Raw genomic sequence first — 27,379 nt, 5'->3', positions numbered from 1 at the left:
GAGGCTCAGGTGTGTATCTGTAAACTATGTAAAAGGACAGGTAAAGGGCACCTACACGTTTCATCGACACGACCTGCCAGACAGTGGACTCGCTCAGGACAGTGGGAGACCTGCCGATATGCCTGACCTTCTACGTGAGCAGGTCATGGGGGAGGGGAACGTGTGCAGAACTCCAGCTGCTTGAGGCCCGAGTCATGCGTCTGGAGGAAAGCCATTCCAAAGAGACCCCTAATCTCAACAACAGAGAATGGGGTTTACACCAAACAGAACGTCCTGATTCTCTGCCACTCACCTGCACCAGCCACAGGCTCACACACCATCCCCTGCCCTCTCCATGACATCGTTTCTCCTCCTGACAAAGCCAACCACTAGAAGCGCTTCAGGCGCCAACAGGTACTTTGTCTTAAGAAAAGCGAATACAGATCTTTCATCGCTGTTCTTCTACCTTGATTCACCCCACACCAAACCATGCGTCCCTAAGCACCAGACAGCAACTGGAGTCACCATGACATCTGCCAGCCTCTGCTCACCTGTCTTCCATTAAGATCACCATCAACGTGACCTGGGCACGACCTCTGCCCTGGGCCGTGCCCAACTTCCTCGAAATCCGTCTGGTCCTACCCCTTGAGCTGTTCACCACACTTACTGTACTTGTGCTTCTGCTGACCTACACAAAGCCCGGAGCACAGAGATGGAGTTTTACTTCTAGACTTTAATCCAGGGAAGTCCTAACATTTATTCCTGCTGCCACACACACAAGGGAGTGGCCGCACAGCGGGCGGCGGGGAGGTGGGCCTCTGATCAGGGTGCTCACCCCTTGAAGAGTCACATTCAAGTGTCACCGCGTGGCGACGGCTTTCTACTTTAAAAATAATAATGGACGATAACAGAAAACAGTAATGATCTCTGCTTCTGGGATCTGTCGCTGGAACTGTTAACAATGCAGGGGTGAACCAACACAGAGCCCCAGGGAAGGCGCATTTACTAGGGTTTAGTATGGTCTTCCAAAAATGAGCCTCTGATTTCTCAACTGCACGTGAAGCATAAATAAAACTCCTAAGGAAGAAAACCCCATTGTAAAAAAACAAGCCACATTCTACACTAGCAAGTCTTAAGGAATTTTGTGAAAGGGACCAAAGAGGGAGCACATCTCCCTCAACGACTACAAATCCAATTACAGGAAAACCTGCGTGGAGGCCAGGGTGGGGCCTGTCTCCGCTAACTGACCGGGTCCAGAAAACCTGAAAGCCGTCTTGGTGCCAACAGGAAGCACAGCACAGGAGCGGAGGGGAGCCTTGGGCCCAGGCCTGGCCACCCAGGAGGGGAGGGGGAGAGGGGAGGAAGGGGAGGGAGGGGGAGGGGAAGAGGGGAGGGGGGAGGGGAGGGAGGGGAGGGGAAGAGGGGAGGGAGGGGAGAGGGGAGAGGGGAGGGAAGGGGAGGGGGGAGGGAAGGGGAGGGAGAGGGAGAGGAGGGAGAGGGAGGGGAGGGAAGGGGAGGAGAGGGAGGGGGAGGGAGGGAGGGGGAGGGAGAGGGAGGGGAGGGAGGGGAGGGAGGGGGAGGGAGAGGGAGGGGAGAGGGGGAGAGGGGAGGGAAGGGGAGGGGTGGAGGGAAGGGGAGGGAGAGGGAGAGGAGGGAGAGGGAGGGGAGGGGGAGGGGAGGGAGGGGGAGGGGAAGAGGGGAGGGAGGGGGGAGGGGAGGGAGGGGAGGGAGGGGGAGGGGAAGAGGGGAGGGAGGGGGGAGGGAAGGGAGGGGAGGGGAAGAGGGGAGGGAGGGGAGAGGGGGAGAGGGGAGGGAAGGGGAGGGGGAGGGAAGGGGAGGGAGAGGGAGAGGAGGGAGGGGGAGGGGAGGGAAGGGGAGGAGAGGGAGGGGGAGGGGAGGGAGGGGGAGGGAGAGGGAGGGGAGGGAGGGGGAGGGAGGGGGAGGGAGAGGGAGGGGAGAGGGGGAGAGGGGAGGGAAGGGGAGGGGTGGAGGGAAGGGGAGGGAGAGGGAGAGGAGGGAGAGGGAGGGGAGGGGGAGGGGAGGGAGGGGGAGGGGAAGAGGGGAGGGAGGGGGAGGGGAGGGAGGGGAGGGAGGGGGAGGGGAAGAGGGGAGGGAGGGGGGAGGGAAGGGAGGGGAGGGGAAGAGGGGAGGGAGGGGAGAGGGGGAGAGGGGAGGGAAGGGGAGGGGGAGGGAAGGGGAGGGAGAGGGAGAGGAGGGAGGGGGAGGGGAGGGAAGGGGAGGAGAGGGAGAGGAGGGAGGGGGAGGGGAGGGAAGGGGAGGAGAGGGAGGGGGAGGGAGAGGGAGAGGAGGGAGGGGGAGGGGAGGGAAGGGGAGGAGAGGGAGGGGGAGGGAGAGGGAGGGGAGGGAGGGGGAGGGAGTGGGAGGGGAGGGAGGGGGAGGGGAGGGAGAGGGCGAGGGGAGGGAGGGGGCGGCTCACGTCCTTGTCCCCCAGCGTCTCCAGCAGCAGTAGCAGGACAGTCTTGAAGTGCTCCTCCCAGACGCCCAGGCTGTCCTCGCGCGCGATCTTGAGCAGCTCCAGCAGGGCGCCCTTGCGCTCCTCCACCCGCTCGTTGTGGTTGGACAGCTCTTTCAGGAGGTCTGCCACCAGGTCCGAGTGGTCAATGGGCACTTGGGGGACACAAGACAGATGCTCAGCACCCCCGCCCTCCTGACTCCAGGAGGTCCCCACCGGCCCACGGCCCGGGCTGGGCGCCGGCCTCACGTCACACCCCCAGCAGGTCACCTCGCCAGGCTAACTGTGAAAACGGGTGAGAACAGGTGTCTAGTGCTCCGGGACCAACACGCAGCGCCCTTCCCGACCTGACCGGCCTCCTTCCCTCCTATTTCAGACAAAGAGGAGGAACCACCCCCAAAGCCCCTCCTGCATCGTCTTCTTCCCAACCCTGCAACCATCCTCAGCCAGGCCCTGCCAGGAACACCCTCGCTACTCTCAGACCCACTGGGCACAGTTTCCTCCAGGCCCTCCACCACCGTGTCTGACCCACTCATCTCCATTCTCTTCTTGAGCGGCCAGACACGGATCGCGGTGTCTAGGCTACCCACGGACTGTCCATTCGTAGACCGCCAGGCCTGCCAACATCACGTAGCGTAACTGCTCGCGGGGGCTTGGGTGTGGTTTATATGGCAGACGGGGCATATCCTTTCTCTTTCCGTGTTCTTTTAACACAGCGGTCCCCAACCTTTTCGGCACCGGGGACCGGTTTCGTGGAAGACAATTTTCCCCGGACCGGGGCGGGGGGTGGGGGGTGGTCCAGGCGGTGACGTGAGCGCCGGGGAGCAGTTGAGGCTTCGCTCGCCCGCCCGCCGCTCACCTCCTGCTGTGCGGCCCGGTTCCTAACAGGCCACGGACCGGTACCGGTCCACGGCCCGGGGGGTGGGGACCCCTGTTTTAAGAGACCTCAACTCTGAATATTCACTTTAAGTAGAAAGGATGAAAAAACAAAGACAAATCATTAGGACCCTAAATTTGTCCTCACGTATTTCTTTAGCTTCTAAGAATCAGAAGGTTGACGTCTTCAAGAACCCTCTCATCTCCGTCCCTGCCATCCCACCTTTTCCCTTAAGCCTTTTAGCATATGGTTGGTGGATAAATTACAGCCAACATCCCAATCTCCAGTCTGTCTTAAACAAGACCAACAACTGGGTAAGTTAAACGCTGTGCCAGCTCTATGAGCAAAGAAAGGCAACGGTCCACAACTCCTGGGCAGCGCAAGTCCAAGTCAACCCTCCACCACCAGCCTCCTGCCCAGCAGACGGACGGCTGGGTACAGACCAACCTGCTCCCCACCGGCACGTAGCAATCAACAGCCAAGGGGTCACGCTCTCAAGCCCCTGAAGCTACTTGTGCTTTCAGACCGTGGAAGGCCTTCCCTTCTGTCTTAGGGTCCCATCACTGCCTGACCCACCGAGAGCGCAGTTTTCTTCCCTTCGTGCTCCCCTGGATCCAGCAGCCACTGCTAACATGGCCCTCGCCGCTACGCCTGCCACCACGACGAGCCTGTTTCCCCTGACGGGCCTTGCGCTCCGGGGCCGGGGGCTGTGTCTCGTTTCCCTGCACAGCCAGCCCTGGCAAGCCACAACCTTCGCGACACACAGGAGGCCTTCACTGAGTGTTAACTGCTTAGAATTCTGAGTTAAGGTTCTAATCTAATTCTTCATTCAAAATTGAAAACAACATAAAAGAGCAGGCTTGGAAACAAAGTATACATATATAAGATTTTTTATATTAATTATTAAGTTGAAATAAACCAAAACACATGAACACGTCAGTGAGGTGAAAAGAGAAAAAAATAACCTCCAGATAAAAGTACTTCATAGCAATATGTACTCACTCACTTGTTACTCAGTGATGGACACTGGTCTTAACACGAGAGTCAGAAAAAAACCCAGACCAGTTCTGCTCCATATCAAGTGTGCTATTACACCTGGGGCAGTAACTTCACCTTTCTGGACCTCAGCTTCCTAACCCGTATGATGGGAATGATCCCTGCGTCTCAGCAGCCAGCACACGCCACACAGGTGCCCAGGGCAGGTTAGATCCCCTCCCCACCTACAGGACCGAAGGTGACACAAGCAGCTCGGGAGACCTGGCTCAAATGCTGCTGAGAGAGTAGCGGGAAGTCACCCAACAGGGCTCTGGGCCTCCCGGCCACAGCGCGGGACGGGAAAGCGGACACCAGAGGCTGCCCCGGGCGCCCCACTGCCCACGCCCCGCTCTCACCCCCGCCCGGGTCGTGGTTCCACGCAAGGCCTTCCCCGTGGGTCCTCTGTGTGCCCCCGCGCCCAGGCGCACAGACGACTGAGCAGAGCAGGCCCCGCGTCCACCCTCGCGTGCCCGGAGCTGCCCTGGGTGGGGGTGGGGGGGGAGGGGCACCGGGAGAGACAGACCGTCTCGTAGCTGCTCCATGTCGTCGTCGAACACGGCCTCCTTCAGGGCCGTCTTGTCATAGGTGCTGATGGTGTCCGAGTAGGGATAGGGGCTGTAGTCCCGCGCCCGTGGCCCCGGGAAGGCGCGCGGGGGCTGGGTGTTGAGGAGGGAGGTCTTGTTGTCCAGAGCCGTCCGGCCGCCTTCCACTGCGTCGCTGCCGCCCCGGCCCTCGGTGGCGGGGGAGGTGATGCCACCGTCGCGGGACACCTGGGGCACAGCACACTGTCAGTTCCTTTTCAGGGCTTGTCTCAAACTTTTCCTTTAAATCTTCAGAATTATTAGGAGAGCCAGAGATTTCTCACTTGAAGTCTGGCCACTGACCAAAGGACGGTTGTTAGTGCCTCCGTCTGTAAATACCTAGCTCATGAGCTACCTCACAGGAGACAGAACACGCTGATGTTCTCATCTATTCATTCATTAGTTTACAAGAAATGTCTGTTTTACTTTGCATTTGCTGACTAATTTGACTCATTTTGGACAGATTAGTGACATGAAATTCTGAGGAGCCCCTGAGAAGGCAGCATGCACACCCGGCACCCCCAGTTCCCCAGGAACCTCAGGTGCCCACACCCCAGCCCACTGCCTTCACCACCGACAGGACGGGTTTTCTCACTGACACCCTGACACAACGCCACGGACAAACGCTCCCCCGATGACCCTCTCGAGACCTACAGTGGTCCCACCACCCAGAGTCCCCTGCTATATTCCCCTCAAGTGGTGAAACGTCTCACTATGGAGAACTTGACATCCCCCAGGCAGATGGCTTTTCCTTTGGGGATTTCTGACTCTCAGAGCTGGTCTTTACACTGGTCAAAGAACAGGTCTTTAATATTGTCTGAAAATGTCTTTCCTGATATGCACTGAGTTTTGTCTTCAACTAGTTAAACCTCTGGGCCCCTGGCCCTCGTGTCATGTTTCTGACCCCCTTCTCTCCCCGAGGTCCTTTCTTCTGCGCACACTGGCCTGTCTGGCTCCCTTTGCAGGGAACAGAGCAAGTGTGGCTGACTGCAGGCGACAGAGCAAAACGGTCACTTTCCTCATCTCAGACGCGTGACTACAGGACAGTGGGGGAACCCTTTCCAGGCAGCCAGACCACCCTGGTGAGCCGTGTGGCACTTTTTACTTGTGCTGCTGACAAGGTGCTCCACTGTCACCCACGCTTATGCCTCTGTGCGGTTTTTATTGTAGTTTTATATATGTATGTTAAAATTTAATCATGTAATTCATAAACGTATAATCCAGTGACATTAAATCTGTTCACAATGTGGTGTAACCATCACCACTACGTTATATTTTGGGCAAAACTTTTTCATCTTCCCCAACTGAAACTCTGTACCTATTAAATAATAACTCCCTGCCCCTTCCAGCCCTGGTAACCTCTGTTCTACTTTCTGTCTCTATGAATTTGACTGCTCTAGGGACCTCATATAAGTGGAATCACACAGTGTTCGTCTTTCTGCGTCTGGCTTATTTCACTTAGCATAATGTTTTCAAGGTCCACTCATGTTGTAACATGTGTCAGTATTACATTCCTTTTTATGGCTGAATAATATTCTATTGCCTGTGCGTATTACGTTTTGTTTATCCATTTATTTGTTGATGGACACTTGGGCTACTTCCACTTCTGGGCTACTGTGCCTAACACTGCTCTGAACACTGGTGCACAAGTATGTGTTCAAGTCCCTTCTTTCAATTCCTTTGGATATACACCTAGTGGAACTGCTGGGATGCGTTTGGTTCTTAAACATCCCACCCAGAAGATTTTGTCCTAATATAACTGTTAGGATATAAAAGAATATATAATATGTGTACAGACATGAACCAAATGAGACTTAACAGGGGTTTTCTCTCGGTATAAGATGATTCATGGATAATTTTAATTTTTTTCTCTTTGTAACTCTCTTCTAAAAGTAAAACATAAATGATTAATATAATGAAAAGATTATTTATAAAAGGAGAAAGGGTTTAAAAACTTCAGACATTCAAAAAAGAAAGCTAGGGCTTCCCTGGTGGCACAGTGGTTAAGAATCCGCCTGCCAATGCAGGAGATGTGGGTCCGAGCCCTGGTCCAGGAAGACTCCACATGCCACGGAGCAACTAAGCCCGTGCACCACAACTACTGAGCCTGCGCTCTAGAGCCCACAAGCCACAGCTACCGAGCCCACATGCCACGACTACTGAGCCTGCGCTCTAGGGCCCGTGAGCCACAACTACTGAAGCCCTCGTGCCTAGAGCCCGTGCTCCGCAACAAGAGAAGCCACCACAGTGAGAAGCCTGTGCACCACAACCAGGAGGAGCCCCCGCTCGCCGCAACTAGAGAAAGCCCGCGCGCAGTAGCGAAAACCCAATGCAGCCAAAAATAAATAAAATAAAATAAAATAAAATAAAATAATTTATTAAAAAAAAGAAAACTAAACTCCTAATACTAATCACTTTTAACAACAAAATGGTACTTTCTTAACTTGGTATATTCTATTACCCCAGTCTTTGTCTGCATGCAGATTTTATAGAGTGGGAATCACAGTGCGCAGAACAGCATACATTTTGCTTTCCTCAAAGGATCAGCATGTCCCACGTCAATAAAAATTTTGCAGCCATAATGTTTAATCACACCACTATCTCTTGTGTTTTAATAAGATTTACTGCATGATTCCCCTTCTGTGTTTTCCTTAATGTTGTTGTTTCTTGCTATTATAAATAATGCTGAAATAAGCTATTTTGTGTAAATAACGTCTTTGTTTCCTTTGGTCAAGCTTGTTATTCGGCGCAGATTGCCAAAAGTTAGATTTTTGGATAAAGGATATGAAGCTTAAAATCGCTTTTGCTGAATATGACTTTTCACTAAGCTCCAAAAGAGCCGCATCAATTTTCCAGGCCATCAGTACTACACTCGTTCCTGATGTCCCTTCTGGCATCAAGTGCTCTAATTTCTACTTGAAACAAAGAAACGGAACCTCAGAATCTGCCTGTGGGATTTCTGTAACTGCCCAGAAGGCTGGACGTGCACGCGTTTGTGTCCGTCTCTGCCTGTGTGACCCACCTTCCCCTTGGATGTAACCTGCGCCCTGACGGACTCTGTCTGACCAGACTGGGCCCGCTGGTCAAGGTTGAGCAGAGAGATGCTGGTGCCTGACTCTTCCACACTTAGTGCAGTTCTATAGCGGCTTCTTAGCTAACATTTGGTGACGAGTGGCGAAGATGCTGACTTTGGACTTCCTCAACTCTTCCTTTTCCCCTCCCCGCCCCTCTGAGCCGAGACCCGTCAGCGCCCCGTCTGCCACCCCCTGCAAGTCCCGCAGCCCCTCCCGGCCCCCCGCTTCCGCATCCTGGTGCGGGCCTGCTCTCTCCACCTTCCCCCAACTCCTTTCAACATCTGGCACGGTGTTCTTTCATACTTTGAAAAGTTGGAAACAACTTAAACGTCCCCAAATAGGGCACCGAGGACATGACGATGGCACATATCCTTACGCTGAACTATCATCCAGCCACAAGAAGGCACAGGAAAGACTACACCAAACAGGAGGCACCCTACGAAGTCACCTTTACCTTAAAGAACACGCTCCATACACCCCTACACACACAGACGTGTACAGGTACACCTAGGGGAATAGAAAGCTGCACACCAGCGTGTTAATGGCGGCTCTCTCTAAAGCTGTTTTCTCTTGCTTCTTTTCTTTACGTGCTGGCTATATACCTCCGTCATCCAGCTTCTCCTGGGGCCTCTGCTGTTCCTGGCAGGACTTCTGTTTCCCTGATCAGAACCACGCCCAATCCCAAGTTCCTCGCATGCACTTCAGCAGCCTTTCCCGTCTTCCTCAGCACAACGCTGCCCGTGGACAGCAGAGCTGCCAGCGTGGACACCCTCCAATTCCCGCTCCCACAGGCCTGCTTCCCTCTTTCCTGGCTAAGGCCAACCCGCTCCCCCAGGGCCCCCGTCTCACCACCTCCCCACGTCCTTAAGGACCCGTGTCCATGAATCGCCCACTGCCCCCACTGCAGAGCCAACACCTTTCCGTCCACACGGGCCGGGTCTCTCCCACTGCACACCCGCTGTCGGCCCCTCCTCGCTCCAGGCCTGTGCTCGAGTCGGCCCTTGGCCCACCGTGACCTCGTGTCCACTCCCAGCTCTGCTCACAACACCCAGTGGGCTCCTGGAGAAACTAACCCTGGAAACCGCAGACTGTGATTAGGTCTAAAAGCTATTTAAGAAAAAGAAGACGGAAGTCCAGACGGGGGCCCAATCCCAAAGAAAAGGTCTTGGTCCTACAGCCAAACACCGGTGAGTAACTGTGTGGTTTAAATATTCTAGATTAAAATAGACTATTTAATGCAGACAGTCACAAACAGATCCAGTGGAGCCCTTTCAGCCCACATCTGGCTCGAGAGCCCTCTGGCTGGAACGTCCTTCCCGGAAGCCCCCTCAGGTTCCAGGACGCCGCACTCTCCTCTGCCGTCTCGTACTTCTCGACCCCGCTAACCCCGCGTCTTCTGCCGTCTGTCCCTTCGCGGTGATGCTCCTGAGGATTTGGCCCGTACCCTCCACTTGCCTGATTTCACTTACTTTTCTTTAGTTACCATCAAGCATCTGGTCAGTGTCTCTCAAACCTCCACCTGCAGCCCACATCGCGAGCCTCAACTCCAGGCGGGCGCACCCGAAGGCCCGTGGCCGTGTCTGCTTGGATGTCCCGCTACGCTCCACAGGGGTCCCCGTCGCCGCCTCTTCTCCCCGTGACATCGCCTCACTGAGGTGCGGCGGCACTTCCTCAACAGTCCCTGCCGGACACCCCGGCTCTCCTGCTTCTGCTCACGCGCTACCCGGCCCAGCTCCCTCCGGGGTCACCCCCGTCGCAGAGTGACAGCGGCCCTCCTCAGACGTGCGTGGGACCATGCCACTTCCCTGGTTAAAAATCCTTCAGATTCTTCAGGGACCCCCGAGTAGTCTGCACGGTGGCTGTGCACCCCCTGGTGTGAGCGCCCTTCTCTTCCCAGGGCCTCCCCAACACCAGGGCACGCCCACCCTCTCCCTCCCCCCATGCCCACGCCCACCCCTCTGCCTTCTCACAGGCCCCTCTCAGACGACAACCCCCTCCTTGACCCGACAAGTGCCTCGTGACCTCGTGGCCTCCGTGCTCAGAGGGTGACGTCGTCTCCTCTGCACGTCTGTCCTGCGCCACTCTGCCCCTCTGCAGGAGGCTGCAGCTCCCGGAGAGCCACGCTGGCGTCGGGCGCAGGCTCACTGTTTTTATCACAGCAGAGGAACAAAAACGTGTCCAGGATAAATGAAAGCCAGCTGAGAAAAAGGGCATTTAACATTCTTCACCAAGAGAGCTGAGGGCTGCTGCAATTTCGCAGAGTTGCCTTGGGCCCCTTAAAATCATACCATTCTAACTACGAGATAAAAATAATGTTGGAGTTCAGTAATCCCCGCGGTCAGCGCTCAGGACTATCCCTTAAGGGACACACAGCTCTCTACCAGCCTGGGTGGGGACCGCCCCCTCACTGATGAATGGCCCTGTTAGCCTGCGGGTACTCACGACATCACAGTCCTTCCTGCCGTCTCTTTTAATGGGCTCGTTCAGATCCTCCTGGCTTCGAAAACTAAACTTTTCGATGGCTTCTGTCACTCCACGCAAAGAACTATAGATTTCTTCAGAGTTCAGGTTCTCGGTATCATAGTCCAGCATGCTAAAGAGCAAAAACATTTTATTTCTTAAATTAAGGCACATGCATCAAATTGAGGTATGGGTAAAAATGACTTCTAATAATTTACGGAGTAAGACATAATTATAGTTTCTTTAGGTGATTTGGAATGATGAGGAAGACATCTTTTGTTAAGAGTACCACCACTGGACAATTGAATTATACAGCTTCCTTGTCAGATCTGGTCCCAAACACATGACATCAGCACTCAATAAGAGCCAGTGGGAAACAACAAGAACCACGAGAATGCGGGAACTCAAAGAGTGACAACTGGTGACGATGCACGAGGTAATGGACGTGGAAAAATAACTGTCATATCTTGAAGATGGAAAAAAGCAGTTTGGTTGTTACTGGTCTCAAATGTACAAATAAATGAAAAGAAAGCTAGTTATTACACACAAATTTTAAAGGAGCAAAGTGCATGACCTCAGAAAGCTGGGTTATGCTCACCAGTATCAGAAACCTATGAAATAAAACCCCAGAGTAGAAAATGCCTCGAAGTCAAATCCACCAACGGACTCCTGAGAGCCTCTCACACCATCTAATCCAGGAATTTGCTTGAATAACCAACTTCTTCTAGATGCGGATAGTGGGAGTTTTACAGTGAAAGCAGATCTTATAAAGATGAGCCACACTTCCAGATGAATATCTAAAAGCACTCCAAAAAGCAAGAAATATTTGTCCCTTCCAGAAAAGTGACGTCAACTGTTGTCCTTTCAGACATTTAGCATAGCAAAACACAGAGTAAAGCAAAAATCCTCAACGGCCTCCTGGTGTAACGCAGTGTATCAACAAGTGACCTTTAGATGTTTGAAACGTACACTGAAACAGACAGAAGATCCTAAGAGCAAAACCCATTACCTTCCCTCAGAAAGAATAAACGTCACTTGCTCCAAGAAAGTATTCAAGAAAAAATCGGATGAGTTGGTCTACTTTAATCTGCAGGCAGTCCTGAGCTATACTGAGAATTGCCAAGGACATTAAAAGAATCCTTGGCTGTATATAAGTAAGCATTCAACAACATTCATTATTAAGGACTAAAGAAGACCGATCTTTCTGTTCTTCCAAAGAGAAATAACTGAAACCAGTCACCCACTGGTGGGAAACACCCCCAACACCCCCAACTTAAAAACTTTAAAAAAAATGATGTTTACCAACCTCCCCCTCAACACACACACTTTTTTTTTTTTAAGGTTTGGGCAGATGAACAAGATAAGATTTGAACAGTGCTCTCTTGGAGTAGCCAGACCTCTACTGGCTGGAGGCTGATGCCCCGAGTGTTTTCTAAGGCCGGATGGGTCCTGCGAGAGTACAAGATCTGAATTCATTCACCCTGCGAGATGAATTCACTCTCCTGAAACCTCCAGGTTGCAAATCTGGCCCAGGTAGAACCCATTCTTCTCTTCTGATGAATGAAAGAACACAGACACCCCAACTGCACTTGGACAGCTCACAAAAACACACGCCAACTCAAAGACTGGCTCTGGCCATCAAACAAAAAGAAATGTGAGCCTCAACACGTTTACAGCTAAGACTCCGTGTAGACACTGGCAGGAAGCAGAATCAAAAACCTGAACAGAATTCAAGATTTCAACCCCTTCTAAGTTCCTAACGTTATCTAAGAGGCAATACCCCTTTAGCGTGAAGAAAGCGTGACCAGGGAGCACTGGGGCCCCCTGACCGCTCCCCCCTCCCCGGCCCCTTCTAGAACAGCACAGCACCAGCTTATGTGTGAGCAAAGGCATTTATACATCTGGCCAGTACACCGTTTTTCATAAATAAAGGCTGAATGTGACTTCAACAAAAAATATGTATACGAGATGTAAAAAGATGCCTGAAAATACTTTTAATCACAACCACCGAAAAGAGGAACACAGCCCATGCAAAAGGGAAACAAAACAAAACAAAACAGGAAGGATGGAGGGATGGACAGGAGGAAGTCTGGGGGACGTTCAGCTTTTAAGGGATGTCACAATATTATTCTCCATGTCGCTTCAGAAGATGTTAGGTTTCATGTAGTTCATCCCATTATTCCTACCCTGAACTTTCTTAAAATACCTCATTTCGGTTCACATAACTTTAGCATGAGAGCAGCCTCTTTTTAAAATAGGAAGATAAAGGATTCTGCCAGTTACTGTTCCTCCTTCTTTCTTTCAATTAACAAACCAACTCAGACTTCCAATTTAGGAGAACGTGTGCACGGCCAGGCACAATCTATTGGGGACACTTCTTTTAGACTCACTAGCTTGTGCTTTGAAGCATCTCCTTGGTATGAAGTGGAAACTGTGAGCTCCAGGTGAGAGAGAGCATTCTTTTCCTCTAAAGGGAAGCAGACAGTGTTGCTTTCCTTGCCATTTCACGTTCTGGCGTTTGCGTTTTTTCCAATCAATACCCGTGAGCCCTTATTTCATAGGGAAAAAGGACACTCCCGTGGATGCCGTCATCAGGGAATCACAGGTGATGTGGTCCCGACAAGCAATACACACAAGGGAACAGCAAGGGGGAGGCAGCAGCTCTGCTTAGAAGAGACCTGGTTGGGTGAACCCCAACCTGCCACCAGCCCTCACATTCTGTCTTGTTTTAGCTCGGAGGTATAATCCCTTAGGTTAAAGGCCAGGTCCTAGGAGTCTGTAAACACTGTGATTAGACTCCAGAAAGGTTTCCATAGGGTTCTTTAGATTAGGAAGAGTTGCTCAATCGGTCAATACTCACTGACCCGAGGTCAGGCCAGGGCACCCAATACCGAGGCAGAAGGCGGCTCTGGCCTCACCCTGCGGAAAGGCTGCACAGCGCAGGCGGGGAGATGCGTGAGGTCAGGTCGCCAAGGAAAGAAAAGCTGGAGACAGGAAGTGTGCCTTCTGAGAGCTTCTTCTTTGCCATTTTGTAGGGAAAGGATACTAGGTATGGAATGAGGATAATTGTTCCTTCTCATGAAATCAATAGGGTTTTGGCCAAGAGCAAAGAGAAAGATACAGATTTCCTCTTAGTTTTACGTAACCAATAGGTCCTCTAAGTGTAAAGGTCTCTGGTCCACTCTCTCTCCCTCCGACAGTTAACAGAAGTTATAGTTGTTTGTGAAGCGTTAGCTGTAGCATTGTACACACGTGTAAAAGGTGATTCTGGGAACAGATGTCCTCTGGAGGGTGGTCTCAGTGGCCGGATGGGAAGACTGGCTGTGGGTGAAGCTTGGTGCCCAGTAAGGCACACAGGTCAGTGTACTGGGAGACGGTCAATCACCCGGTCTGATACGTTGAGGCATGACTAACCTTTAAGACAAATGCAGTGGCATGCTTTATTAACATTGAGGACGCAGCCGTCTCACTGTCGACGTGCCCGTGCCCCAACCTGCGCATCTGGACAGTCACCACAGGAGTCTCTGCACACTTTAGAAGCTACTTTCAGAACTGGGAGAGTTTCCAAAGGAAGATGCTGTTAAAACACTTAGCTGACTTGTTTACTACATACAGTCTCGCTGTGTTGAGGACATAAAGTAAGAATGTCAATCTTCTGTGCAAAGGCTATCTCTGAGGCATTCAAAAGTAACAGACTTCTTTTTTTTGTTTTGTCTTTACCCTTGTCCTATCACAGAGGGTGCAAACTCATCTCACACAGCACGGAGGCAGCTGGACTGCTCCGTCCTCTGCTCATGTAAAAGTAGGGCTCCAGGGAAGGGGTCCTCTGATCTTTGGACCTTTATAAAAAGCACCTAAGAGACCCTCAAACACGAATCCGTAGGAGCCCACGGAGCCTCCTCTGTAAAGCACTATCGCATTTGGCCAGAAGCCTGCGGGGACCCCACGGCTCTCCCGCCTGGTGCTGGGCCCCCTTTATGGGATGTCACAGGGAGGGCACCTCTCGGGGCTGCCTTTCTGGATCTGAGTCCTCAGACTATCAGCGCATGCGGGACGTCAGGACGGGGCATCAGGAAGGACACTGGCCCACACCACTGACAGCGGGACTGGGGACATCAGGTTTGGGAGGGAGCAGCCCTGTGTGGTCGAGCAGAAGGCCAGGGACACCACGCCCGGTCGCGGCCCTGACGGCACACACCGCCCGAGCCCCTTCCAGGGACCGAGCGCTGCAACCGCAGAGGTCGGTGGATGTGGCCAGTTGATGCAATGGTGCCCTCTCCTGGGGGCACCGTAGGAGCGTCCTCGAGAGGTCTGGCCGAGGCCACGCCCCTGCTCACACTTCTCACCAAGGCTCTAGCCCTGCTGGTCTCGGCCGGAGGCGGCGGAGAGGCTTCCCCAGAGACCTGAGGCGACCTTGGAAGTGCAATAATATTGTGACACCTCAGAGAAGTGGAACAGGTAGCTCGTTACCTGGGAGAGTAAGGGCGCCTGAGAGTCTTGTGGGAGGGAGCGGTGGGGATGGAGCTAGGCTGAGGAAAGGGAGCTGGCTGCTTCGACCACCCGTCGGCACTGCAACCCCACAACCGACTGCGGTGATCAGAAGACGAGAGTCAGAGAAAGAGACAAGACAGGCAAGGGCGGCACTATACTCTGTGTCCCAGAGCCCCTCTCCTTGACAAAGCTCGACCCAGAGTCATGCTGCACCATTCGGGGGCAAGAACCAACTCTGAGTCCTGCGTTTATGTTTTTAAATCACATGAGATTCCAACCACAGGACTGTGTGTGTGTACAGGAAATTACAAGCACTTACATGCAAAAAACACAGATGTACTTGCAGATAATGCAATTGGTTATTTCAGAAAGAACCAAAGAAGGATTCATGGGCCTTAATTCAAATGGGACCAAAGGGACGAGAGCAGGAAGCCTCAGGGAAGGTGCCACCTAGCCAGATCACTCAGGCAGGGGACAATGCGTTCCCCCACCGGGACGACCCTCAGATGGGTATTTCCTTCTGCAAAAACAACAGCACCATTGGGGGTGGGGTGGGGCGGGCCATGGCCCACAGGCCGGTTCCTAGAGGGGGGAATGCTCACGTGACCTGATGTGAGGACTAAAGTGCGCCTGAGAACACAGGCTCTCCTCACCTGGCAGGTGTCCCTAAGTGACCTGGGCGTGCAAAGGCCCCGCCAGAGTTCTAACAGCTGCTGCAGTTCAACAGACCCAGAGACACGGGACGGGCGTGAACTGAGCTGACCGCAAATGGGACACCAGGCCACGGGGTGGGGGCCACAGGACTAGGGTCCCGACGGAGCAGCGCGCCTGTCCCGGCACTCATGGCGGTTCTGAGAACAGTGGTCCAGAGCTGGTCTCCACCTGAGGACAGCGATGGCCCCATTTTATAAGGAAAACAAGGCGTGGGGGGCAGCAGTCACTGTGGCACAGAAGGGCCAAAAGGCCTCCTCTAGGCCACTCACTGAGTCAGCGGCACAAGAGGACACGGGCGACCCCCTCAACTGGGGCCCTGCCAGTAGGGGGAGGACCAAGAGGATGCGCCAGCACCTCCCTGTTGGAGGGGGTCTCCAGCTTGATCCCCACTTTGCGTCCGTGCACACTCTTGATCGTCTGACGGGATGAGCGTAAAATCCACCTAAAATTGCCTTTTACTGTTGGGTTAACAGAGGTTATCTGCTGAGCGCTCCACGGCATGTTTGTCAAGAATGCACAGCAGACCAGAGTGAGGACGGCCACGTGCTTTTTCTACCTTAAAGGGAACGGACTGCACGTAATTGCTGAAGCCCCTTGCAACTCTGTTTTTCAATGAGCATCGATCACACTCGGTAAAATGAGCTGAGAGGTAAATGTGTGTTGAATGATGGAACACTCCAGGCCATTCGTCTTCTCCCCGAAGACTTGGAGCATCTGCTTGCTCGCTGGGAAGAAGCAGGACTCTTCTCTCCCACAGAAGCGATGACTGATGCATGGAACTTCCACAAAAGTCTAACTTGTTTGCTACGGCTTCTCTAATGTTACTGGGTGGATGAAAATGAATGCCTCACTAGCGATTTTTTTTTTTAAACTATCAAATTAAATGTGTTCATCATGTTAGAGTATTTTCTTATTCCCAGCATAATCTGAGTGTAGAATTTTTGGACTAAAAAAAAAAATAACTAGTTTATTTTGATACTCAAAGTTAGATTAAAAACAAATAACTCAGTAACTCTTCCCCTTAAGGACAAAAAGCTAACATCCAATGGTAAAGATAAAATAGCAGGTCATAGAAAATAAATGTTTCAAGAGCACCGCTCAGAAAAATAGCTGAGATCGTATCCTGTAGAATGGGTCTGTCCCTACTTAGAATGTGGTAACCCAGTACATTCTCCTACTTAGTGCAAAAGTTCATTCCTTTTATAAATTTCCTGGAAGAAAGTAGGTAGCCCATTTGAATATTTCCCGTGATATGATGACATGGGGGCAGCTTTTCCCACTTCTGGACAGTTCTAGTTGTGAGAAAAATTATTTCTCCTGTTGAGTTCAAGTTGGCTAAGGCCATTCTGGCTACTTATGCACTGGCTGAGGGCATATTGTGTTTAAAAAGAAAGAAAGAAATTACACAACTAAATAATTCCTTAAAGAAGAATTTGTTGATAAGAAAATATTTAGGTCACACTTGGACTTTTTAGGATTGAAAATAAATCTCCCCATTTCTTCCACTCACCTGTAACCCTAACAGTAAAAATTTAGGCCAGGCTAGTTAAGAATGAATATGGTGACCTGGAAAACTAAATTAGAATTTTTAAATAATTTGGACATCCATGAAGCTTAATACCTAGCCAAGTCTTAGCTCTGCTGGATTATGCTAGCAGCCCCCACCAATCTTTTACTTAGACCATGAGCACATATAACAAAATACTTCATTTGAATTTTACCTTTTGTGTATTACCTAAAGAATGTGCCACCCTGGGCTTCCCTGGTGGCGCAGTGGTTAAGAGTCCGCCTGCCGATGCAGGGGACATGGGTTCGTGCCCCGGTCCGGGGGGATCCCACATGCCGCGGAGCGGCTGGGCCCGTGAGCCATGGCTGCTGAGCCTGAGCGTCCAGAGCCTGTGCTCCGCAACGGGAGAGGCCACAACAGTGAGAGGCCCACATACCGCAAAAAAAAAAAAAAAAAAAAAAAAAAGAATGTGCCACCCTATTAATGAAATAACTAAAAAAATAAGAAGTATGAACTGTGTATTATGGAAGAAAAGATTTCTCAGTGTTGCAGAAGTACCATTTCTAAACAAAGGCAACAATTTACAGAGAAGACAACTTCTCCATAAAATTCTCTCCTACCCAGGAGGAGAACTCCATGATTGTACTGCCAATACTGGGGTCATTTAAGACAAACCGTTTGTTTTGATACAGATGTTAACATTTAAAAAACAAGTGCGCTGAGCCAGAGACACACTTGGGGAAAGTCAGACATGTTTCCATTAGTTTCTGGTCTCAAGCGTCTAATTACACTAGCCTGCTGAAACCATGACCACGCAGACCAAATCTGGAAACATAACGCTATGCTTCATTCTACCTACATACAGTACCAGGGGACCTTAGGAGGATGAAACATAAAGCAATATAGACACTAGGATACTCTAAGTATACAAAATATTTCGTTTCTCCAGGAGAAAAATACAAATTTGACATTTTCCAAAATATTTATATGATAACTCGAGAAACTGAAGACAACTTCAGTGGTAAGGATGGAGGAGTTTGGAAGAGTCTTGAGCATTACAAAAATCTAAATTTGAAGGCACTTACATTTTGCTATCTTCCAACTAAAGAGGTAACTCTTAAAAGGGTATGGCATGCTTGTGATATTTTCCTCTAATTTTAAGATAGTGGTGTCAGCAACCCTTAAGACACAGCCCCCTGATTCTTGTTAGTGATCCCAAAGCCCTGCATTTCTTGAAGCCAAACACACATGCATGACCCCTGCCGGTCCAGCCTCTGGCTCCTTCCTAAAAGCTGTGGCCTATAGGGTCACCACTCTGAGTGAGGCCATGAGAAACTCCAACACCTGCCAGGGGGTCATGAAAGCCACCGTGCAGGGACTTCTAAGGGCTCTGGCCAGATGGGAAATGTTATTCAAAGATCTTAAGGCAAACTCTCTTCTCTTTCTAAGTCACTGCCCCAGACTCTGTTAGGCCAATGTTCACATGGTCCCAACAGGAGTCTGAAAATGCTGATCCAGTTTTAGTTCTCAGGTTCTCAATCCCTTCTCAGAGCAGCATTCGGCTTCAAACGTGAGCCCAGAATGGCCACTTGGGTGGAAACTACCCCAGACTATGTGTGGACTGATTATAAAGGGTTTAGTTAGACGATCAAATACCTGTAGGTGCTCCTATCGCTTACAGAGTAGGTGATGAGTTTCTAAATGCTTTCTATGTGAAACAGGGCTCTAAACGTAACTTTCAGTTTTAAAATCTTTAAGGTACTAGAAGAAAGTGTTTAGAGCTAGAAGAATCTCAGAGACATTCAGCAGAAACCGCTCATTTCACCGCAGAAGCCAGCCACTTTGCCCCAAGTGACACAGTTAAGATTTGGGTGAGAACTAGGAGCCGTGGGCTCCTGCAACCCATACACTTTTTGGTATTCAGCTTGGTCTAAAAACCTAGAAGTAGCCTAGACAGTCATCGGGATGCTTTAGTGTCCTCACTCCTGTTGAAATGGCATTACCTTGGAGACAGGCCCCCATGGGAGCAGTTGGTGGGGGAGGTCAGGGGGCTGGTCCGGCTGCTGGGATGTCGAGAGGGGGTCCGGCCAATGGTGTTGCTCGGAGAGCCCTGGGGGAAGGCAGAAGAGCTCCATCACACGAGGGATAAATACAGAACACAGTTCCGCTTTGCCCCTCGGCCTTCGAACTCCCGTGCAAATAAATGGGCAGATTCTGCGTAATCAGGGTGATTTTTTCCAGAATCATAAGGTCAATTTTAAGCACATACAAACCAAAAATGGATAACTGTCCTGCAGGCATTCCCGAAGCTGAGTGACTGCTCTCAGCTGGAGCAGACAGAGTAGCAGACACAGCTGAGCATCTGCTCTCCATGGGGACGGGTGAGTGGAGGCCACCCACCGTGACCCAAGCACTCACCACACTGGTGTTACTAGAGTTCTTGAGGTGGTTATGCAGGAGCTTGGTGGCACCATCCTGGAATGTTTTCGGCAAGGCACCAAGTAACATGGTAAATTCAGGAGTGTTCAATTCAAACAGAGAGATGAGCACGACCTGTGCTGCCTAGAAACGGAAGAGATGGTTAATTTATGTCACGTATAGCTGCCTATCTTGGTCAAAATGCTCAATGAAGTTGCTTTACTTTATTTTATTTATTTATTTATTTATTTTGGCCGCACCACGCGACTTGCGGGATCTTAGCTCCCTGACCAGGGATTGAACCCAGGCCCCCAGCAGTGAAAGCACGGAGTCGTAACCACTGGACCACCAGGGAACTCCCAAAATTGTTTTTAAAAGAATTCTCTTTTGTATGAGTAGAATAAATAATAAGAGGACATCTGTGCCATAAAAAAAAAAAAAAAAAACAGCACCTAGAGAAAATACCATCATCAACTATAAACAGCCAAACATCAATATGGAAAATAAGTCCTGGTTTCACTGAACACCCTGGCCTTGGATTTTACAACAGCACATTAACAATAAATTCCTGAAACTTTTTTCCTCTGCTGTCCAACACTAGGGACAGAGTTGGTGAGTACATAAATGAAACAATCAAAAAATTTGAAAAGGCTTAAGATTGTCCATTCTAGTAAGTCAGAACCGGACAAGGCTCCTAGCATACCCTGGAAAGCACAAGTTTCTAAACAAGCTACCACCGCGTTATCTTGAAAAACCACTTTTCCTAGTGACTAAGAAACACTAGAAATAGAGTTCAAATATATCTGAAAAACTCCTACTTTTACATCTATGAATTGAGGACAGAGACAGTCTTTGGGAAGCAAACTAGATTTACATGGTACGAGTTAAAAAGTTATTACTCTTCTGCCTTTTGGGAAATGTTCTACTTTCCTTTATGAGAGACAACATATGCTCGTAGTGGCTATAGCAGCAACGTGGGGAAGAGTAAGCAGCTAGAACACCAGCAGTGAGACCCAGGCTTCCCCGGCAAGCTACACGCCTGCTATGGTGCTCGAGCTTAGAAAACGGTGCCCTTGGAGTTAGTTACAAGGGTTTTGATTTAGAAGAACTATTCCAAAAGAAAATTTTAGTTAGTACTAACAGGCATTTCTTACAAATTTCTAAGAGTCAAAAGAAAGGAAAACATATTATGAAAATCTTTCGACTAGAAGCAAACATTAATTTTTCCAAAGACTGTAATATTTAGGATTGCAGTAATTATCCTAAATATTTTTTCCACTATATAGACTATTACATAGAAACATGTTTGCTGAGAAAATTTTTGGAAATAAACACCCACAAAAAACCCCACTTCAATGTTTTTAAAATGTTACAATTAATTCTAGGTCCAGTTAATAATATAAAATTACTATTTTGTACCTGGAGAAGGAAAAAAAAATATCCAAAGACCCAAATGTATTTAACCAAAATTAAAACTTAATTACAAAATTTGAAATATCAGTAGAATAACATATTTTACACAATAAAAAATTATCTTTCATAATGTCATAAGCATTTATTAAGCACAGCATTGGGCAAAAGGATCTTACATTTTCCCTTGATTTCCAAATATGGTCATTAATATCCTCTCCAACCAAATTAAATCATAAGGGCCAGTGTGCTTTCACAAGACAGGCAAAACCCATTATTATTGATTGTACTAAAACACACATTTCTACGTCATTATTGGAACAGTTTTAACAAATCATTATCTGAAGAAATCTATTTCACCATCAACTTAACACACTGTTAATATGATTTGTATAAAAGCAAATTCCCCAAATCATGCAAAGTAACCTGTGCATTAAAAAATTTTTTTATTAGATGTTAGAAAAAAATGCATGCAGAAAACACTGCACTTCAAAGAGAAGCAAAGACGCAGACTTGAGTTTGGGCCAAGGGAAGGAAAATCAGCATCACCAATTTAATAAGAAAGTTGAAAATGCTGAAAATGGCATTAGAAAACTATTAAATGCATTATCACATTTTTGAATAGTATGTTTTTATGTGAAATGTGCCACTGTCTTTAGACCTAATTTCTTCCCAGAATGACAAGATACCTGATACTAAAAATTTACTTGGGGTTTTCCATGAAGCAAATTATAAAACTGGTAGGATCTTTTAGGAACAAGAGGGCTGCAAGGTGACAGGCCTAGAGACTGTGCTAATTCGTGGCTACTTAACATTAGTGACTTTTCGTCATATGGGAAAAGAAAGCGCAGCAGACTTCAACTTCTACCCACTGAAGAACCTTCTCTCAATAACCCTAAAGTTGAATTTTGATAAGAAATCAAATAGAAAGGGAATTCTGAAAATAACTCGTTGGACAGATGGTATGTGACTTACGCATATAAATGAATATAATTTGTTTTTTGCATTTTCCAAAATATAAAATGTAAATGATTTTATTAGTTTTCAAAAGTAACCCTTTGGCCTAAAGCTGTTTTCAAAGTAAAATCTTTTTCTGAAACCCAAGCTCCAGAAATGGATGGAAAGTATCGTTTAAGTATATTAGTTTAAAAAGATTTCACATCAAAGTTTTAAAAGGAATGAGACTGTTATGATCCTGAAACATTTTATCTACAACTCTCTGTATCAGTGAGGAGTCTGAATACCAGAACGTTCAGGCAAGGATGACAACTGGCTTATATTTATCGTTACCATCAATATGCTCTCACTGCAGGAATAATTCCAAATATGGGGATGGGCTGGAGAGATTCATTTTCAAAAGCCTGGGGCAGAGCTCGTGTTCAATAATGAGCCCCAAACCAGAGGGTGTCGCTGTCCCAACTTGGAGCTCTTGCCCCACGTGAGGAAGGGCCATTGAAAAGCCAGACCAAACCAAAACCTCTGCTGCTGACGTTTTCTAACGGGCAACTCTGGGGCGACGTACTTTAACGATCAAATGGTGACCTGAAAGGAAATGACTCCCACTTGTGCCTCTACAGTAGAACTTGAGGGGTGAGGGTAAAAGGGCCTTCAAATCTCACTGCTAGTGTCTGAAAAGAACCTGCAGGCTATCGATGGCCTTGAATGCCGTGTGCCTCACAGCAGAAAAGGATTCTTCCAGACAGGAGATCAATAAAACTTTGACGAATGTTTCAGTGTCAGTGTTAATTATGGAAAACTTAAAATTTGAGAAGAGAGGGCTTTTTAAATTTATTAAACAAATATTACTGATCCCTTCAGATTGTGATTAAAATTGCTTTAGAAAAACCACCAAAGATAAGGTAATTTCAAAACCTTCGGACATTTTAAATTTAGTATCTCTCCATTGCTATTTCGTTAAAATATGGTAGAAGCCTGTCTGCAACGTGGCTATTTCTTTGGGAAGGCAGTTCATCATAAAACATACCAAAACACAACATTTACACAGGTGCACGCACGCACGCGCACGCACGCTCTGGCTCAGGTAGTATTATGTTAATTTTAGGGTTCTTCAAAATCTTCTCAGTGTCTTCACAAGGGTAATCAGGATTAACAATCTCAATGCAAACAGTGAAGTGTCTTTTTGCAAGTTAGTACACAGTTTTAAATCTACCTGTTTACAAGTTTCTTCCAAGTTTCCTTCTCCAGGCCCAGAGCAGGTGGAGGCTGACCTAGTGGGGAAATCCTCACCTATTCGACTACGCTGAAGCGGGGACGGACAAACAGGAAAGGGGTAGGGTTTAGTCAGAGACAAGAAGCACACGCTCAAAACCATGGTTATTGGTAAGCTGTACAGGTATTTGGCTTCTTTTCTAAAGTCATATATATAGAGAGATTATACAATCTAAAAGTCTATGAATAATAACGGAACAGTAACAGTATCCTTAAGAATAAAAACAGGAACTGCCAGTGTTAAAGCTCCATCATTTGCTAAGTCCTTCATCATCACCACAACCCCTCCTGGAAGTAACAGTGTTCTTGCAAACAGATCAAAATGAGACTTGAGCGAGGCAGTCACATTCAGCTGAGGTTCAAATCTTATTTGATGGTAAAACTCTGAGCTTTTAGATTAGGACATGCTGCCTATGTATAATCAGAGATTAAAATTTTTTTTCAATTAGAAATGTCGACTTTTGAAGGCTATTTATATACTTTTCCTGCTCCAGGCAACAGCATCTTTATCATCTCTAATTTTCTTTGCCATGCCTTTACTTCCTGCCTTTCTCAAAACAACATTTGGGGGCTAATAAATCTGTTAGTTCACTTGACAAAGCAGGTGCTCAGTGTTAGAGAATCACGTATGATATGGAAACATACAGGGATTCTGAACCCTAAAATATAAACATACCATTAAAATTTCTATTGTCATTACCGCATTCCCTTTGCCTGATGGGAAAAAAATGTTCCTAACGCTGGAAAAAATTTGGACCAGCAGCAAAACCAAAGCAACCCTCAAGCAGTAATAGCTGAAGCTACAACAACAAACAGAGCAGTATCTACCTAGGTTTTTATATGCTTTATTGCAGTTGGTCCCCCCAACAGTGCCTAAAGCAAATATCACGATTCCCATTTCATGGATAATAAACAAGGATTCAGAGGTTAAACTACTTGTTCACACTGCTAAAACGTAGCAGAGGCAGAAGTCAACAGAGGTCAACTCTAGAATACACTGTATTATCCTAATACAGACACAGTGCATTAAGAAAGGTCTAGTGATTTCTCCAAAGAAGATATACAGGCTGCCAACAAACACATGAAAGGATGCTCAACATCACTAATCATTAGAGAAATGCAAATCAATACTACAATGAGATATCATCTCACACCGGTCAGAATGGCCATCATCAAAAAATCTACAAACAATAAATGCTGGAGAGGGTGTGGAGAAAAGGGAACCCTCTTGCACTGTTGGTGGGACTGTAAATTGATACAGCCACTGTGGAGAACAGTAAGGAGGTTCCTTAAAGAACTAAAAATAGAACTACCATAGGACCCAGCAATACCACTACTGGGCATATACCTGAGAAAACCATAATTCAAGAAGAGTCAAGTACCACTACGTTCACTGTAGCTCTGTTTTCAATACCCAGGACATGGAAGCAACCTAAGTGTCCATCGACAGATGAATGGGTAAAGAAGATGTGGCACATATATACAATGGAATATTACTCAGCCATAAAAAGAAACGAAACTGAGTTATTTGTAGTGAGGTGGATGGACCTAGACTCTGTCATACAGAGTGAAGTAAGTCAGAAAGAGAAAAACAAATACTGTATGCTAACACACATATATGGAATCTAAAAAAAAAAAAAGATTCTGAAGAACCTAAGGGCAGGACAGGAATAAAGACGCAGACATAGAGAATGGACTTGAGGACACAGGGAGGGGGAACGGTAAGCCGGGATGAAGTGAGAGAGCAGGACAGACATATATACACTACCAAACGTAAGGTAGATAGCTAGTGGGAAGCAGCCGCATAGCACAGGGAGATCAGCTCGGTGCTCTGTGACCACCTAGAGGGGTGGGATAGGGAGGGTGGGAGGGAGACGCAAGAGGGAGGGGATATGGGGATATATGTGTATGTATAGCTGATTCACTTTGTTATACAGCAGAAACTAACACACCATTGTAAAGTAATTATACTCCAATAAAGATGTTAAAAAAAGAAAAAAGAAAGGTCCGGTGTATGTCTGTGTAGTTTGGTCAACACAAGTCTCAGGATTCCCATACTTAAAAAATGGAAAAGGTTACTTTGGGAATAAAGCAGGCCAGTTAAAGCCGGGTGGGGCTTTTCCATCCATCCAAGTCAGTCCCAGCCAGGCAAGCGTGCATCCAGATGACTGACTCGTGTTTTGGTTTAGGTTGTGTTTCCTCCCTCCTCAACATCTTAAATATTCAAACACCCGACTCCCTCTGAGAGGAAACACCCCAGAACACTGACATAAAAAAAGAAACAAAATATCAAAAACACTGAAGTCAGTAAATCAGAGTTTTGTCAGCTTAAAAGGTGTCTAAAGTGGTTTCCCAAACAGGAGATATACAGAGGAGGCGCTGCACTGCCTGCAAACTTCCCGAGTACTGTTTGTATAAAATTAATATTCTCCAAGGAGAGGGCCAATATGAGAGTTTACTGCATAGATTTCAGACTGTAGGGCTCTTCTAGTATTTAGAGTGTAACCTTGCCCTACTCTTAGGACATTAAGTCAGGACACCAACAGGAGAACTTGAAAATCACCAAGATTTCCCTAGCACCTGATACAACCTTTTAATAACTTTGCAAATCACAGGTGAGGCAAAACGTATGTCTACATAGAAGAGATAAGCAAGCAAATCTTTAGTGCACTAAATTATCCAGATGAAAATGCTGCCTGTTTTCTTTCCTTGCAGCTTTAAAATAATAGTAATGACATTTAAAATCTTAGAATGGAGTGATATATACCGTATCACAATTTCTAAGTATTTTAATTTACTTAGGCACTACATTCATTTAGACAATCTTTAGAACACATCTCAAATTTGTGGGTAAGGCGGGTGCATCACTTACAACAGCATGTACATTTATATAAATATCCAGTGGATGGAACCGCAAAACAGAGCATTTAAATAAAAGCGGCTCTATCTCCAGGAAGGATTCGCCTGTATGGGGCAAAAGAACACGTATTTGAATACTGTGTTTTAACAAGCCTATCCTAGCGAGTGCTCGATGGATACAACTGAAAGCCAAGCAATCAAATTCACGAATATCTTCGAGGATGAAAAAAAAATTTCACCGGGTGCTCAGAATGCAGAGATGCACCTGCTAAAATGAACCTCATTACAATTTGCATAGTTAGGTAAAAAAGCTCCCTTTTCAAGTAAGAGCTAAGGAACTACCGGGTAACTAACTATGGAAGACTCATGCCAGGCCGCCGAAAAAGAGACCAAAGCCTTGGTAGGCAGAGCGCTAAGGTGGGCCCCAGGGTCCCCGCCTTCTGGTGGGTAAGCCTTACAGCCCTCCCCCAGGGTGAGCGGGACTTGCGCGTGTGACAGACTTCACTCCCATAATTACGTTACATGGCAGAAGGGGTTCTGCAGGTATAATTAAAGTCCCTCCCTAACTGGCTGGCTTAGTTAAAGGGCAGATTATCCTGTGTGGTGATAATCAGGTGAGCCCTTTTTAAAGAGGCTGAGAGATTAAAATGAGAGTCTCCTGCTGGCTTCATTTTAATTTATCTTTCATTTTTGACGAATAGTTTTGCTGAATAGAGAATTCTTGGTTGACTTTTTTTCCTTCCAGCTGCCTCTGTCCCCCATGGTTTCTTTTTTTAAAAAATAAATTTATTTATTTATTTTCATTTTTGGCTGCATTGGGTCTTCGTTGCTGCGCACGGGCTTTCTCTAGTTGCGGCGAGCGGGGGCTACTCTTTGTTGCTGTGCGCGGGCTTCTCACTGCGGTGGCTTCTCTGAGCACGGGCTCTAGGTGTGCGGGCTTCAGTAGCTGTGGCGCACAGGCTTCAGTAGTTGTGGCTCACGGGCTCAGTAGTTGTGGCTCACGGGCTTAGTTGCTCCGCGGCATGTGGGATCTTCCCGGACCAGGGCTGGAACCCGTGTGCCCTGCATTGGCAGGCGGATTCTTAACCACTGCACCAACAGGGAAGCCCCTCCCCCCGTGGCTGCTGATGAGCACGCAGCTGTTTGTCTTCTGAGGACCCTGGCTATGCTGAGCTGCTTCCCTCTGCTGTCTTCAGCTTTCAGCAGCTTGATTATGACATGTCTAGGCATGGGTCTTTTTTTTAAAATCCTACTTGGAGTTTGCTGAGCTTC

General features: G+C 48.1%; 1 protein-coding gene across 21 annotated transcripts in view; it reads right to left on the bottom strand.

The window, feature by feature from the left end:
• CLASP1 (cytoplasmic linker associated protein 1) overlaps positions 1–27,379 on the bottom strand; it is a gene marked incomplete at both ends in the record, with an annotated part of 231,564 nt that overhangs the window by 25,147 nt on the left and 179,038 nt on the right. For 12 of the 21 annotated variants that reach the window (XM_079710818.1, XM_079710806.1, XM_079710807.1 and 9 more), the window contains 5 exons: positions 2,417–2,607; positions 4,888–5,134; positions 10,462–10,612; positions 19,195–19,301; positions 19,610–19,753. In XM_079710818.1, coding sequence (XP_079566944.1) covers positions 2,417–2,607; positions 4,888–5,134; positions 10,462–10,612; positions 19,195–19,301; positions 19,610–19,753 — 840 coding nt within the window. Of the gene's footprint in view, positions 1–2,416; positions 2,608–4,887; positions 5,135–10,461; positions 10,613–14,949; positions 15,067–19,194; positions 19,302–19,609; positions 19,754–27,379 lie in introns of all 21 variants that reach the window. The other 9 variants (XM_079710805.1, XM_079710815.1, XM_079710819.1 and 6 more) reach the window with 1 other exon arrangement.

Source organism: Hyperoodon ampullatus, assembly GCF_949752795.1.
Source record: "Hyperoodon ampullatus genome assembly, chromosome: 8".
NCBI classification, from domain to species: domain Eukaryota; kingdom Metazoa; phylum Chordata; class Mammalia; order Artiodactyla; family Ziphiidae; genus Hyperoodon; species Hyperoodon ampullatus.
Note: the sequence above shows the minus strand (reverse complement) of the source record. Positions and strands in the feature narration are given on the sequence as shown.